Below are 13961 nucleotides of genomic sequence, written 5' to 3' on the forward strand. Positions count from 1 at the left end.
ATCAATAAACTGTGATTGATTCTGATCAACAGAAATCAACAATTGCAATGCACCCCACTGAAGCTCAAAAGAAGAAAAATAAGTTTATTTATTTATTTGTATCTTTGTTTTTGTTTTGCACATTGCAGAAGGGGGTCAGTCATAAAAAGGTAACAAGGCAGGGCAGCATCGCGGCTGAACGCTGCCTTGTTCGTCTTATTATCGGGTTAATTAAAGCTAGAATCTGACAATGTCACCCGTTGTAGACAAACGGATTTAAATGCAACGTCTCAGGAGACAGTGTCAAGGGCTGCTTTTCACTGAGCTCCTGCGCCCAAGTTAGGGGGGGGGGGGGGGGGGGGCTGCATAGCATATAAATGTATATATGGTTGGAACTGACGGAAAGCAATTATTGAATTTTAGATGTTCAAAAAGAAATGAACAGGGAGGAATTATTCATAAGATCTTGTCCGTGTGTGTTGAAATTAAAGTTAAAATACAAAGAGAGCTCGCTTTAAAGACAAGCCCACTGCTGCTAAAAGAGAAGGATGGATAAATGGACGAGATCATGTCTGAGGAGTTCATTAAAATGGAGGGTTACACACTGAAATACAGAGGGTTGTTATTTGGGCATGGGGGTCAAGTGACGAGCGGATTATATACTTCCTCATAATAATATTAATTAAACAATTTGCATGCTAATAGGGTAACAATTATCGCAGCTTCTGTTGAGAGATTCAGGTTATTACAACATGCCAATCCGGGTGCCAAGGGTTAGGAAATGAGAGGGGTGCGAAATTTCAACTCTGATTATCATTATGACAGCGGCAGACTTGGGATAAATAAAGTCGAATTAATTATTTGAAAACCTAATGAGCAGATAGGTTTTAGTCCGGTCACATATTGAGTGCTGGGGTTGTACAAGTAGTCAAGAGGGGTTTCCGATTGTGTTTCCTGATATGAAATGTTGTGAAAGTTAATAGTGGACGTTTCATTGTTCTATTCTATTAGTTGAAGCCCATAAGTTTAGTTATATATTTATTTTGTGCATCACAGCCTTAGAAATTCAGGCATAGAGTAAAAAAAAAAAAAAAAAAAAAAAAGGTTCAAGCTTTAAATACACTTAATTTTCCACCACCACCCTCTTGTCTTCCTGAATAGGTTTGATATATTTAGAGAATGATTCTAGATAAGTTGTGGTTCAACGGTTTGATTGTGTAGGGAATGAGGTAGAAAACGGGGCTTCAGTCTCCAAAAACCCCAAGAAAAAGAAAAAGTTATTTTATAGCTTTAATTTCTGCTATTTTATAATAATAATGACAATAATAACAGGGGAAAAAAGATCGGATTGGCTAAAAAAAATAAATGAATAAAGCTGTAGTAAACCCCTTTTGTTAACTCGAGTCTAATATTTATCTATTTGCAGGTCCTGCTGTAGAAAAAAAAAAAAAGAAAAAAGTCCGGGAGCTTCTGGCCTAATGCATCCGCCTGTAGCTTTATTCTTCCCGGGATTCAGTGAGCCCTTCCTCCCGGTGGGTCCCCCGTGTAGTTGCGATGTAGTTCTTATCAAAGCCCTCCTGTCTTGTTGTGACAGCTCTGATATTGTTTATTGAGGTGGATGTCAGCTTTAATTAGCAATCGATACAGGGAGCGTTTGCAGAGCGCGTCTCTGACGTCAGCGTCCATTACCGCTTCTCATTGGATCTCATATTCCCAGAGCCAGGGCTAATTATTGGGAGGTTCATGTGGATAAAGTACAGCTCATCCCTCCCTTCACATCATGTCCCCTACTCGTTGGCCACACTCGCTGCATGCTTTTTAAATTCCCTTCACCGGCCTCCAGACGTCGTTTCCTTTTGCCTGCGGGATGATGGACAGCAGGATACTGGATCCACCTCACGCCCAGTTCGGAGGCTCTCTCGGCGGGATGGTGGGCTTCCCGTACCATCTTAGCCACCATCACGTTTACGAATTAGCAGGGCATCAACTTCAATCTGCGTCTGCAGTTCCTTTCTCAATAGACGGATTACTAAATGGTTCGTGCGCGGCTTCAGTGGGTAGTTCCAACCCCCTCTTGTCTTCGGGCTGCGGGATGAATGGAGATAATCAGCAGTACAAGCTGACAGGTAAGCCATATTATATACAACACAATAACCCCTCTTCAAGGTTGGATGTTTCACAAAGGCAAAAACATAAAGAAACAAAGACGTTGCGACAAGTTATCTTCGTGTCTGGGTTTAAAAAGGCGAGCCAAGCTGCTGACACACGTAAAGGTGTAGTCCTCGTCTCCCACTTCACGTCCACCACCGAAAACTAAAGATATATCTCATAATAAACAATATTTCTGTCACTTAGTGTTTACAAATAGCTTGTGTTTACATTGAGAGCTTCCCTCTTCCTGCAGACAGAAGCTGCAGCGTGCATGTGTGCATCACTGCAATTTCTGACGCGACCACCATCTTCGTCTCTAAACTTTGCAGAATTCATTGCATATGCATTAAACAAAATCTGCTAAAATTATAGTAAAAATATGTGTGATTTAAAAAAAAATGTTTATCCTTTGTTTGAATTTGTTCTACTGTCAGACTCGGGGGACCCAGACAAAGATAGTCCTGGCTGCAAGAGAAGAAGAACTCGCACTAATTTCACTGGTTGGCAGCTGGAGGAATTAGAAAAGGCTTTTAATGAAAGTCACTATCCAGACGTGTTCATGAGGGAAGCACTTGCTCTTCGATTGGACCTGATAGAATCAAGGGTTCAGGTAAATATATTTAATAGTTCCATATATCTGTATATTTGCTTGTTTATGTTTTTTTTTTACATATTTGTTTACTTATAATTTATCACTGAATTAGCCTATTTTTCATTCATGTGTTACAGTAACACATGACAGCAAATATATTTTCAAATTGCTTGTATTAGATTGTCTTTTGTTTTGCTTTAAGACGCACAAAACAGCCAAATTAATCCATTCAAATATAATCTTTACTTACCTCTTTTCGAAAGTGCATTTTTAGAAAAAAAGGTATTTATTTTCCAGATATTTTCATTGTGCTTTTCCTGCTACATAGATTAAAAATTTTCAAAAACTTTCAGCATGAAAGTTTCTTAGAATTTCTTTGCTGGAAGAAAAATCCAATTGTTCTATATCTTCATATATATGTATATATATATATATATATATATATATATAATAAAACAAAAAAATAAATAAACCCAAGGTGTAGTTTACTTTGGGTAAATGACTATTGGCTAATATAAGGCTCCTGATCGTTTATATTTTACATTTTGCTCATGATGTCAACGCAAAGCTCTGTATTTATTTCATTATTTTTATTTGAATTATGCACTAAATCTCAATTAAAGGCCTAATTAAGAAAACAGAAAAAAGAAGGTGTAACATCACTATTAGGTTAATTACTATATTGTCAGCCACAGATCATTTTTGTCCTAATTAAGTTTACACCTACAGTAGTAGCAGCTGCTCCCACTTTTTAAATTTTTTTTTTTTTAATTTAATTTTCTTTTTATTTCCATATTTATTCTCCGCAGGTCTGGTTTCAAAATCGCAGAGCTAAGTGGAGGAAAAAAGAGAACACAAAGAAAGGTCCAGGTCGACCTGCTCACAACGCCCACCCCACCACCTGCAGCGGGGAGCCCATGGACCCGGAGGAGATCGCCCGGCGAGAGCTTGACAGGCTGGAGAAGAAGAAACGAAAACAGGAGCGCCGGCTGCTCAAGTCCCAGAACAAGCTTATGGCTGGGGATTTATTTCACACCCCGGGATCAGATAGCGACAGCGGGGTGTCACATGTGACCGACAGTGACCACAACACTGGCTCATTTTTTGACTCTTTGGGAGGGCAACAGTCGAGCTACGACCAATCACCTCACCCTCCCCAGACCCCAAACCAGAACCAAAGACACTTAGACAAAGATGCTGGTGGATCCGAGCTGGACTCGACCGACCCCAGCCACCCGTCAAACCTGTGCTCAAACAACAACAGAGCCTCCAACCTGCAGAAACTCAACCCTTTTAGCGTCGAAAGCCTCCTTTCGGACTCCAGACCGAGACGCAGCCCCGCGGCCTTACCCTCCTCACGGCCTTTGATAGGGAAGGGACACTTCCTTCTCTATCCCATCACGCAGCCGCTTGGATTCATTGTTCCTCAAACTGCTCTGAAGACAACGACGGCAGTGAGCTGTGACAGTGACACCCCATCGGACAGAAACCAGCCCAACGTCCGCTGCAGCGTCTCGGCGAGCTCTTCGGGATGTAGGAGCAGCTCGCCGGACTCTGCAGGCGCCACACAGAAAGGACAATTGGGATCAGAGAAAAGGACAAGTTCACCGCACACGAGCCCGCCCGGGGCCGCCTTTTCTACGGGCAAACAGACGTCTGTGATTTGCAACGACTCGAGTTGTGCTCACGAACACAGTCCACAACTCAGCACGCCTGTCGATATAGACAAAAAAGATCATTTAGCGAACAAAGACCACCCTGACAACCCCGAGTCTGCCCTCAGTGACTGTCCCGCACAAACAAACTCTAAAGAAGATGTCGACATGGAAGAAATCAGTGGGGGTAAACAAAGCTGAAAAAATACTGACATAGCCTCTAAACGTCACCTTTTTATTAGGCCAAAGCTTAACCAGAAATTACATCTTTGAATTTAAACTCTAGGTTTTCCCCCGAACTCTGCTGACATTTTTTGATAATGTGCTCTCCTTTCTCCTTTCTCTGCGAGTGTGTATGTGTGTGTGTGAGAGAGTCAGGAGTCTCTAGATATCCTTTAATGTGTGATAACCTGTTAAAAAAACACACGACCGATAAAAATCCTCAAGAGCTGTAAGAAAGGTATTATACTATTTATATATGTAAGGTTTTTCTTAAATAAATCTATTGTATACAAGCACCTCAAACCGTGTGAGACCTTAAATAGCAGTACATCCAGTGCAGGACTACAGTACAGTAGGAAGGGCTTTTTAAAGAAATCTCATGTTGTACTTTGTATATTGCCTTAACAAATTTATTCATCTATAAGCCCCCACTGAAATGAGGTTACGAGCCTCAGGCGAAAAGGACCCGCTCGACTCCTGCAGAGTTTTGATATGAAAGTAATTATTTTCCCGGTGGCTACTGCAGGGGGATTCAGTTTATTTTAGCTCAAAGGGGGTTATAATACATTACCGATTTCTAGTGATATGAAATCACATAAACTTCCAAGAATAATAGAATTAGCATGAAAAGGCCTGGGTGTCAAATTGAAATAGGAAAATAATAGCCCCGGCAGCTGGGAGTGTGTGTGTTTGTGCATATTGGATAGGAGATGGGGATTCGTGGGGAGGCATTTTCATGAGCTTTTTTTTTTTTCTTTTTTTTTTTTTTTGTCTTCCTCCTCTTCTCCCTCTCTCTCCACGTTGTCAGGGGCCCCTTGTAGCAGGGCTATATTAAGATAGATGTTCGATGATATCCCTCATTGTTCTGTCGCTTTACATTGATGTTTCTGTGTTATCAGCCTATTGATCATGCGTCGGCTGTAATAGGACGGGCTGAGGCAAACGTGCCTATTTACAATAGCAGAACACATTTGTTCTAATAGGGTTGGTCGTCCCTAGGGAACCCGTGCAGGATCTGGGACATCTGCTCCCTTTTGCAATATTAGCAGTGCTGACCACAATATCAAACAGACCCAAGGAGGAAATATCAAAGGAGGTGTGTTAAAAAAAAAAAAAAAAAAAAAAAAAAAAAGGGCTATATGTGGAGCTGCTCACAACCTTCGTTAAAAAACCTCCAGCCCCTTTAGTGTTCTCTTTGGGTCTTGATTTGCAAATAAATTGAAAATAATCAGAGGGGTGAGCTTTACGTCTGAGCCGGCGCAAATGAATTTCTGAGCCAGTGTCCCTAGCAAAATATTTACATAAATTTCAACCCATGCAGCTGTTTGCTCTAGGAAGCAATGTCTTATTAGGTTGGTGGTGGGGGTTGAAGTTGGGGTTGGAGTGCAGGGGCAGACACAGCCAACATGGCACGCGCGCTGAACACGCACCAGATCAGGCCTGCGTAGCTGTAGGTTAAAGGTGACGGTCTGACTGAATTATAGAGCTGAGATTACAGCTTCTTTATTGCTTTTGTGATTTTTTTTCCTCCCAGTTTAAATCAAAGCATCACAAGCGAGTTTACATAAATCCTATAAATAAATCCTATTAGTTGGAAGTTTTGCAACATCATCAATTTTGGGGTGGGGGAAGAAAACACGTTTCCAGAAATTAAAACAGAAATGAACAAATTCATACGCGGCTTATTCTTTTTAAGAAGGCAAACCTTTCCTCCTTAAACCTGTGACTATTTGAAATAACCCTTTTAGATTCATGGATGTGTATTTTTCCATGCAACTCTTAGGCTATTTGGGACGTATGCCCAGTTCATCCATAATTCATTAGCACACTGAATAGAGTATCGCTGGCTGCACATTGGTGGCCTAAAGGTGAAATTAGCGATTTGCTTAAGTAGTTAAGCTTTTCCTGCCTGAGAGCTGCACGCTGCATGATTCAAGACAAACTATCAATCGATATGCCCAGGCAGCCTCCAGGAGATGTGTCGTCCATGAATCATACTTTATGAATTCAATTTATACCCGGAGAAATTTTCAATTTGAACGCCGGATCATTATGGGAGACTGTAAATTGTTTTTGCTCTATTATGCATCGGACGCCATCATTTTTCTTTCTAATTACGGAGGTGTCAGGTCGGGCTGTCATGCAGACGCTGATTTTCAATTTAACTGATCATCATGCATTCATTTTCCCATTTGATAAATCTGCTATCTCAAAGCCTCTCCATGCCCAGAATGCTAAAAGAGAGGCACAGATTGGCAAACTAATAGGGGCCTGTATGCGGCAATAAGTGCAGATCAGGCAGCTAATTTAGCACCTCCTGGTATTTCCATTTCCATTTCTCATTTTCAACTCTCAAAGGAGGAAAAGCAGCCCAAAGGCAGAAAGCTGGTAGGCTTTTCATATCGGAGAAAGACAGGGAGAAAAAGAAATCTACCAAAACGTCTTGTTTTCAACCACACATTTCCTAAATTAGGATATCAAGCTTAATTAAGGCTAATAGAGTTTCCTCAGTGTGTGTTAGTTTTATTTAATAGAAACAAATTTGTGCAATTAATTACGGCCGTGATATTAAGAGTCTCGTTTGCAGCGTTCGAGCTGCAGCCTAAATGAGCATCTTCAAAAAATAAGCTTCTCATTTCCAAACCAAATGAATTACCAAATGTTTTTACTCAGGCTTTCATCACAAGCATCATATCGCTTATTTTCCACATAATATCCAAGTGAACCAAGTCAGATGAGACTTAAATGGATGGGTTTACTGCGTCGAAGGACTTGGATAAATGCAGCTGTTCTGATTGTTTCTTGCAGAAATTACATGTTGTTGCTTTATTTAAGATTTTTTTGGCTTTGCAACTCTTAAGAAAAAGTCGTGTGGGGTATCATTTTATTGACTAATGTAGCTACTGTTACTCGAATGCATTTTCAAAAACCAGTGACGGGGAGGGATTTACAAGTTTCATGCTCAAATCAACTCAAATGGACAATTGTGCTCTCTCCACAAATCCATCTGTCTGTACAGGCTACTCTTGTGCGCTTTGTGTTCCTGTATGAGATCTTAGAGGCTCCGAGGGCTCAGTTTGGATAAGAAAGAACCGTGTCCCTTTAAAAAGGATCCTCCATGAAATAAAATGGCACTTGACATTTGGCTTCTCCTGCAGCAACTCTGCCATGCCTTTTAGGATTATTTTACATCTCATACTCATTAATGCGCCGGCGGATTTAATCATTCTTATCTTTCCTGTGCATACCTGGGATAAGCCTGAAATTACCATCTGCATTGATTTCTGGACAACTCTTAAAATAATTTTAATTATCTTTGGGTATTTTGCAAGAAAAAATACTTAGAAAAAAAAGAAAACTGTTAAAAGTACCAGTCAGATTTGCGTGCGTTAACGTGAAAACTCAAATGAGGGCTGTTTTAAAGTTTTTCTAAATTGTGCAGGGTTTTTGCTCAGCTTAACAGTTCCCACTGCCTGCACTTGGAGTTTTTTCTTTTGCTTTTTAACTGTTTTTTTTTTCTTTAATTTATTATTATTACTATCTGGAAAAAAAGAGAAGAAATGAGGTTGATGATTTTTGCACTAGAAATTAAGTCTTAAAGTTTTAAAGAGATAATTTTACTGGCTCCATTTTGTGCCAAAGTTATTACTCCCTCTGGATGGCTGATTTAAAAATGATACATTAAACAACTTGGCTAAAATGATATTTAAAACACCACATGCTAGGATGCGTGTGCACTGAGCCACAATGATAACTGATTTTCCTTTTTCGTGTCTGTGTATAAGTGTGTGTTTATTTACTGAAAAATGACATGTAAAGTGCCACAAATGTCATCTTTCAGGCACTTTTTGTCAAAAACAGTCATTAATTACAGTAAACATTCTGCACAGCAAACACACACAATCCATGCCCTCATTACCAAGAGTTTTTAGATTGCAGAAAAATCTTTTTTATTTATTTAATTTTAATTTTAATATAATTTTTTATTTTATATAACACAACTATTCAACTTTTGCTACATATTTTGCTCCTTCTTCCTTTTAAATGTGGTGAGGTTCAGCAGCTTTTCCTATGGGCATTTTAAGAAGTTACCTTTTTTTTACTGTAACACAAACAGCACAAAATGATCTCCTGTTGGTTACTCACACATGGTGAAGAATGAAACTCAGTCTGGGCAATAACACACTCTTTCCATCTCCCTTAAAAAAAAAAAAAAAATCTCATTTAATATTGCACTTTTCTTCATTATGCTGGCTTCATATTGTCTGAGCATAGCTGTAGGGAAGGATTACATATTTTAGAAGACTCATCCTCACAATGAGAGCACTTGCATACTGAGACAGAAGCCTCTTCAGCATGGTTGCACCTGTTGCTACACGACTTGTCTTATTAACAAAAGGACTTTACTTTGTGCTTTTGGACGACACAGTCTGACAAGTCTAAGGATAAAGACAATATTTAAAAAGCAGATAACAGTCTTGATAATATTAAGTTTTTAAGGCTACAGCAGACAAGTTTAAATTGAAATATTTATTGTAAAAAAAAAAAACCACAGTACTATCATGCATCATGAGTAATGCTATGCAATGCTTGAAGGTGAATCTTCAAGTATCACATTCTCTGGATGACATGGACATACATATTTGACTTTTTAGATACTTTGCGTACTAAAACCATTAAGTCATTTTTTTTTATAGCAATCATATCTTCTGGTGCAGACTGTTATTGGGAATAGTCTTTGTATTTATTGTTTGGGAAGTGCTTCCAACATAGTATTAGATCAGAAATATTAACCAAGATACAAAAAAGGTCACAAACTAACTTTGCTTCTAGCATTTTAAGAGAGTAAACAATGTGATATCCTGGGCAAGAGATGAAGAGGCTCCAAAGCACCTTTCAAGTGATGTTGAATAATTTTGTTGCACATCCTTGATAACAAACAAACAACGGTCATTTCTGAAAATCTAAATGACAAAAAAAAACAACAAAAAAACAAAAAAAAAAAAAGCAAAAAAAAAACAAAAACAAAAAAAAAGCAAAAAAAAAAAAAAATAAAAACAAAAACAAAAAAACAAACAAAAACAAATGGAAAACAGTTGCCTTTTTCAGTACAAAATTGACAATATAATGCTACAAGAAAAAAAAAAAACACGGTACTAACATAAATGAATTGCATTGTAAAGTATTTTTTTGAAACTAAACAATCTGCGAAACGGTACAGTGATTACATCAGTGTGCATATTTCTGCACATAGCAGTTATAACCTCCTCTATGCTATTTGGATCAAGTTAAAATATGATCAAAACAAATGCAATGAAATACTTTATCTTTATTTGGCTCCAGTTTATATAGTGGGGGTCAACTTCATTATGTTTAAAGAGCCCAAGCTTATGGTACAACATAAAAAGTACATAAGACATGTCAGTTTTGTGCTCAGATCCTTGAGACAGCCTACTGAGTTTAGTTTAAGCTAAAGTTTGATTTTTTTCCTGACATTGTTAGCAAACTAAAAAAAACAAAAAACAAAAAAAGAATAACAAGAAGCTTAAATATGTAGAAGAAAAATATGTAAATCACAACTTTTTGTCATTTGTTTTAACTGACAGCATTTAACAAACATAAAAAGCTCATGTGGCTCATTCAGGTGATTCAAAGGCAATTTGCAAGAATCCATCGTGCGTGAGTAAAAACAGTTAGAAAAAAGTCAGAAGTCTCCAACCAGTGTCAATCACCGCTACATGTACCATGGTTATTAGCCTGTGCATGCATAATGGGCTCTTTAGAAGGGAGGGGCTTTTGAAGACAGATCTGAAGCACAGCACAGCAATATTTATCTAAATTCTCAAGCTTTTCAAGGTTACAGATTTCTGCTTGGAAACATGACAAAAGCTTTTTCCATCCCTGCAACTGTCATTTATTTATGGAGGCCCATACAACCTCTAATATTTTACAACCTCAGCTGAGTGGCTGAATGCTCAAGTAAAATACTGAGCAGGCCAGGTGATGATCAGCTCATTTTCCTTCTGTAATAAGACCATAAACTCAAACCGATATGCTGAAGAATATTTAGCAGACTATAACGTTGGAAAAATCAATTATTTCACATTTCATTTTAACCAACAAAATATTCTTAGTTAAGGTCATGCTGAAATACGGAAAGATCCCATCAACTGACAGTAAATTCAAGTTGCAAAGCTGAATTGAAGAGCTTGATTACTTAAAAAAACACAACTTATGATGCGATATGGCTTTGTCAAATGATGAGGCAACACATAGTCACTCATTTTATCATATGTTGTATGGCAAAGAAGTGTATAGGAAGGAGTTATACGGACACTTAGGAGTGGCTCTAGTTTAACAAGGATATGAAAGCAATCCCTGATCCAAGAAGGACGGGTGACACTGACAGAAAACTCCAGGCTATAACAGCAATCAGACTTACTCCTGAAAGGTTTGGTATAATGTGTGATAACCAGTAGCTATGATTAGCCAACTGAGGCAGGAACTCAGACTCTTGAAACAGCATCTCAAGGAGGCAAGAAACAAAGTCCTGGACACATAAAGACATTGATTTCATGATGAAATGGAACATTGCTAAAACTCAGAGGGAAGAATATCACAAGTGGTCCAGATCAGAAAACAAGTAAAGTTGCCCCACTGAATTTATGAAAGCGTTATCTGGCTAAAACATAATATTTTACCACTTCTAAAATGGTCAGAGGTCTCCCTTGTGATACTAATGCGAACAATAAATAGCATACAATTCTCTTAGATTCCCAGGAACCTTTGGATGAGGAAAATATTTTCTGTATTGCTGAACAAACCTGGTGCTCCAGATGTCTATATCATATATAAATAACATTGCCTGGCTTAAAAAAAAAAAAAAAAAAAAAAAAAAGGGCACCACCTGGATTTAACTAAGCAAATACGAGCCTCCTGTTAGATAATTACTGCATGGGGGATTAGTTTTCAGCTGGCAACAAGTTATTTAGCCCCAACTGATGCACTGAGTAGCTTCTCATTTCTTACACAACCATGTAAAAAGACGTCCTGCAGTCGTGGAAAAGATGTTCAAATCACTGGCATGCATCAAGCAGAGAAAACATCTTAGGAGATGCAGAAACTACTAAAATTGGGTTAAGAACTGTCCAATGCATTCTGGAAGAATGGAGGAAGGTCATGTGGTCTGATGAGTCCAGATTTACTCTGTTCCAGAGTGCTGGGTGCATCAGTGTAAGAAGAGAAACTGATGAAGTGATGTATCCATCATGCCTAGTGTCTACTGTACAAGCCTGTGGGGAAAGTCTATGATCTGGGGTTGCTGCAGTTAGTCAGGCTTAGGTTCAGCAACATTATGTTCCCAAAGAATGAAACCAGATACCTGAATATACTGAATGAGCAGGTTATTCTATAAATGGAATTTTTCTTCCCTGATCCCACGGCCATATTCCAAGATGACAATGCCAGGATTCAACAGGATCAGATTGTGAAAGAGTGGTTCAAGGAGCATGACACATCATTTTCATACATGGATTGGCCACATCAGAGTCCAGACCTGAACCCCATTGAGAAAAAAAATCTATCTATCTATCTATCTATCTATCTATCTATCTATCTATCTATCTATCTATCTATCTATCTATCTATCTATCTATCTATCTATCTATCTATCTATCTATCTATCTATCTATCTATCTATCTATCTATCTATCTATATATATATATATATATGAAAATGTTTTAACACACACACTTCTACTACACTGAGAGTGTTCAACATCTGCACTTTTTCTGCATTAAAAACAACAACAACAACAATAAAACAAACAAACAAACAAAAAAACAACTTTTGATGTAGTTTGCACAAATGTTACTGTTCCGTTGGTCTCCGTAGCTGTACAGTGCATCTTGGCACGGTGCGTCTCTCTTGTTGCATTTGTTTATTGTTTATTTGTTTATTGTTCAGCTGAAAAGGAGGAAACTAGGTGTTCATGGTTCACACTGGCACATATTTACCCAAAAGTATTGTTTTTGGAGACGCTAGTTAATGTACTAAGCTACAGCTATCCTTCTCACGTCAATCAGACCCATGTCACTGTCACTTGAAGCTGAAGAATGAAACATGTTGATAATAGCAGTGTATTTCAGTTAAATATTGTTTGTCTTTATATCAGATAATCATCATCAGACAGCTATGCACACTCTATGAAGATAGTTCAGGTTCAGATATGTAGTGAGAGTGAAACAGCAAAAGGAAACAAGGGGATGTCTTCTCTAAATCATTGTTGCTGTGCAGATGTTGAAAGTTTATTTATGGGCCATGAATGTGGTGAAAGAAATTACGAACAGGTTCTGAAATACAAACCAGAGCAGGAGGCTTCTCTAACAAAGTAGTTTACAGGTGGTAGAAAGGTTTTATAGTTCAGATATTCAGGGGCGGATCTAGAAAAGTTTTGATGGGGGGCCAAATAGAGACACTGATCAGAAAAAAGTTGGCACAGGAGATATATTTTATAAGGTTTTGATTTGATGTAATATTGAAATGATTATTAGTGACCATCTAATGTAAAAATGTGAAGAAAAACCCAAATGAGATTTGGCTTGCACTTTCTGTTAATACAATACTGTGAAAAATGTCATATTTTAGGTGTAGTCTGAATAATGGTGATTAATCAAGATTAATTCATTTTATAATTTTTAATCATTTCACAGCCATATATATATATATATATATATATATATATATATATATATTGCTTTCTGATGCTCTTTTTTGGCAAAAGTTGAAAAAAAAAAAAAAAATCAAAACATAAAAACAACCAAACAAAACCCAAGCAATGGTTCCTGATTGTTAATGATGCATGGAGAGAAATGGCTTTCTGCTTGTACCAGTCACTTTTCCAAGCAGAAACTGTTACTTGTAGTAGTGGATATATTAATGCAGGTAGGTAACTTCAGTTCCCGAAGTCCTGGGATATAGTTTCATCGTTCAATAATCCCATAATTTCTCTGGATCTTCCTCGCTAGAATGTGAATCAATGTGAATCATCATCATCATCATCATCATCATCATCATCATCAGACTGCATGTAGCACAAGAGTTACCTAAAAGGGGGAACATTCTGTTGAACAGCTGTTGAGGGGTGTGGGAGGGGAAGAGAAGCCATCTTTTGTTCAATATCCAACTCCCAAAGGCTTAAAGACAACATCTAAAGCAAGACATTGCTGCACACTAAGAAAGGAATAAGAACACAGAGAAAAATCCCAAGTGGACTTCTGTGAACAGCCCAAAACTGGCAAGAAATATACATGAAATCTCAGAGACCACCGTATTGACCACAGCTGAACAGAAAAGTTTAGAA

The 13961-nt window shown here is 38.1% G+C and overlaps 1 protein-coding gene across 1 annotated transcript; it reads left to right on the forward strand.

Moving 5' to 3' along the window:
- The first annotated feature begins 1771 nt into the window (after positions 1-1771).
- On the forward strand, positions 1772-4889 carry uncx (UNC homeobox). Its single transcript, XM_041970529.1, has 3 exons — positions 1772-2105; positions 2565-2740; positions 3532-4889. Exons 1-3 carry the CDS (start codon positions 1847-1849, stop codon positions 4576-4578), a joined length of 1482 nt encoding a protein of 493 aa, XP_041826463.1. The 5' UTR covers positions 1772-1846; the 3' UTR covers positions 4579-4889.
- Positions 4890-13961: the final 9072 nt, after the last annotated feature.

This window comes from Melanotaenia boesemani, chromosome 2 (assembly GCF_017639745.1).
Source record: "Melanotaenia boesemani isolate fMelBoe1 chromosome 2, fMelBoe1.pri, whole genome shotgun sequence".
Classification (NCBI taxonomy): Eukaryota; Metazoa; Chordata; class Actinopteri; order Atheriniformes; family Melanotaeniidae; genus Melanotaenia; species Melanotaenia boesemani.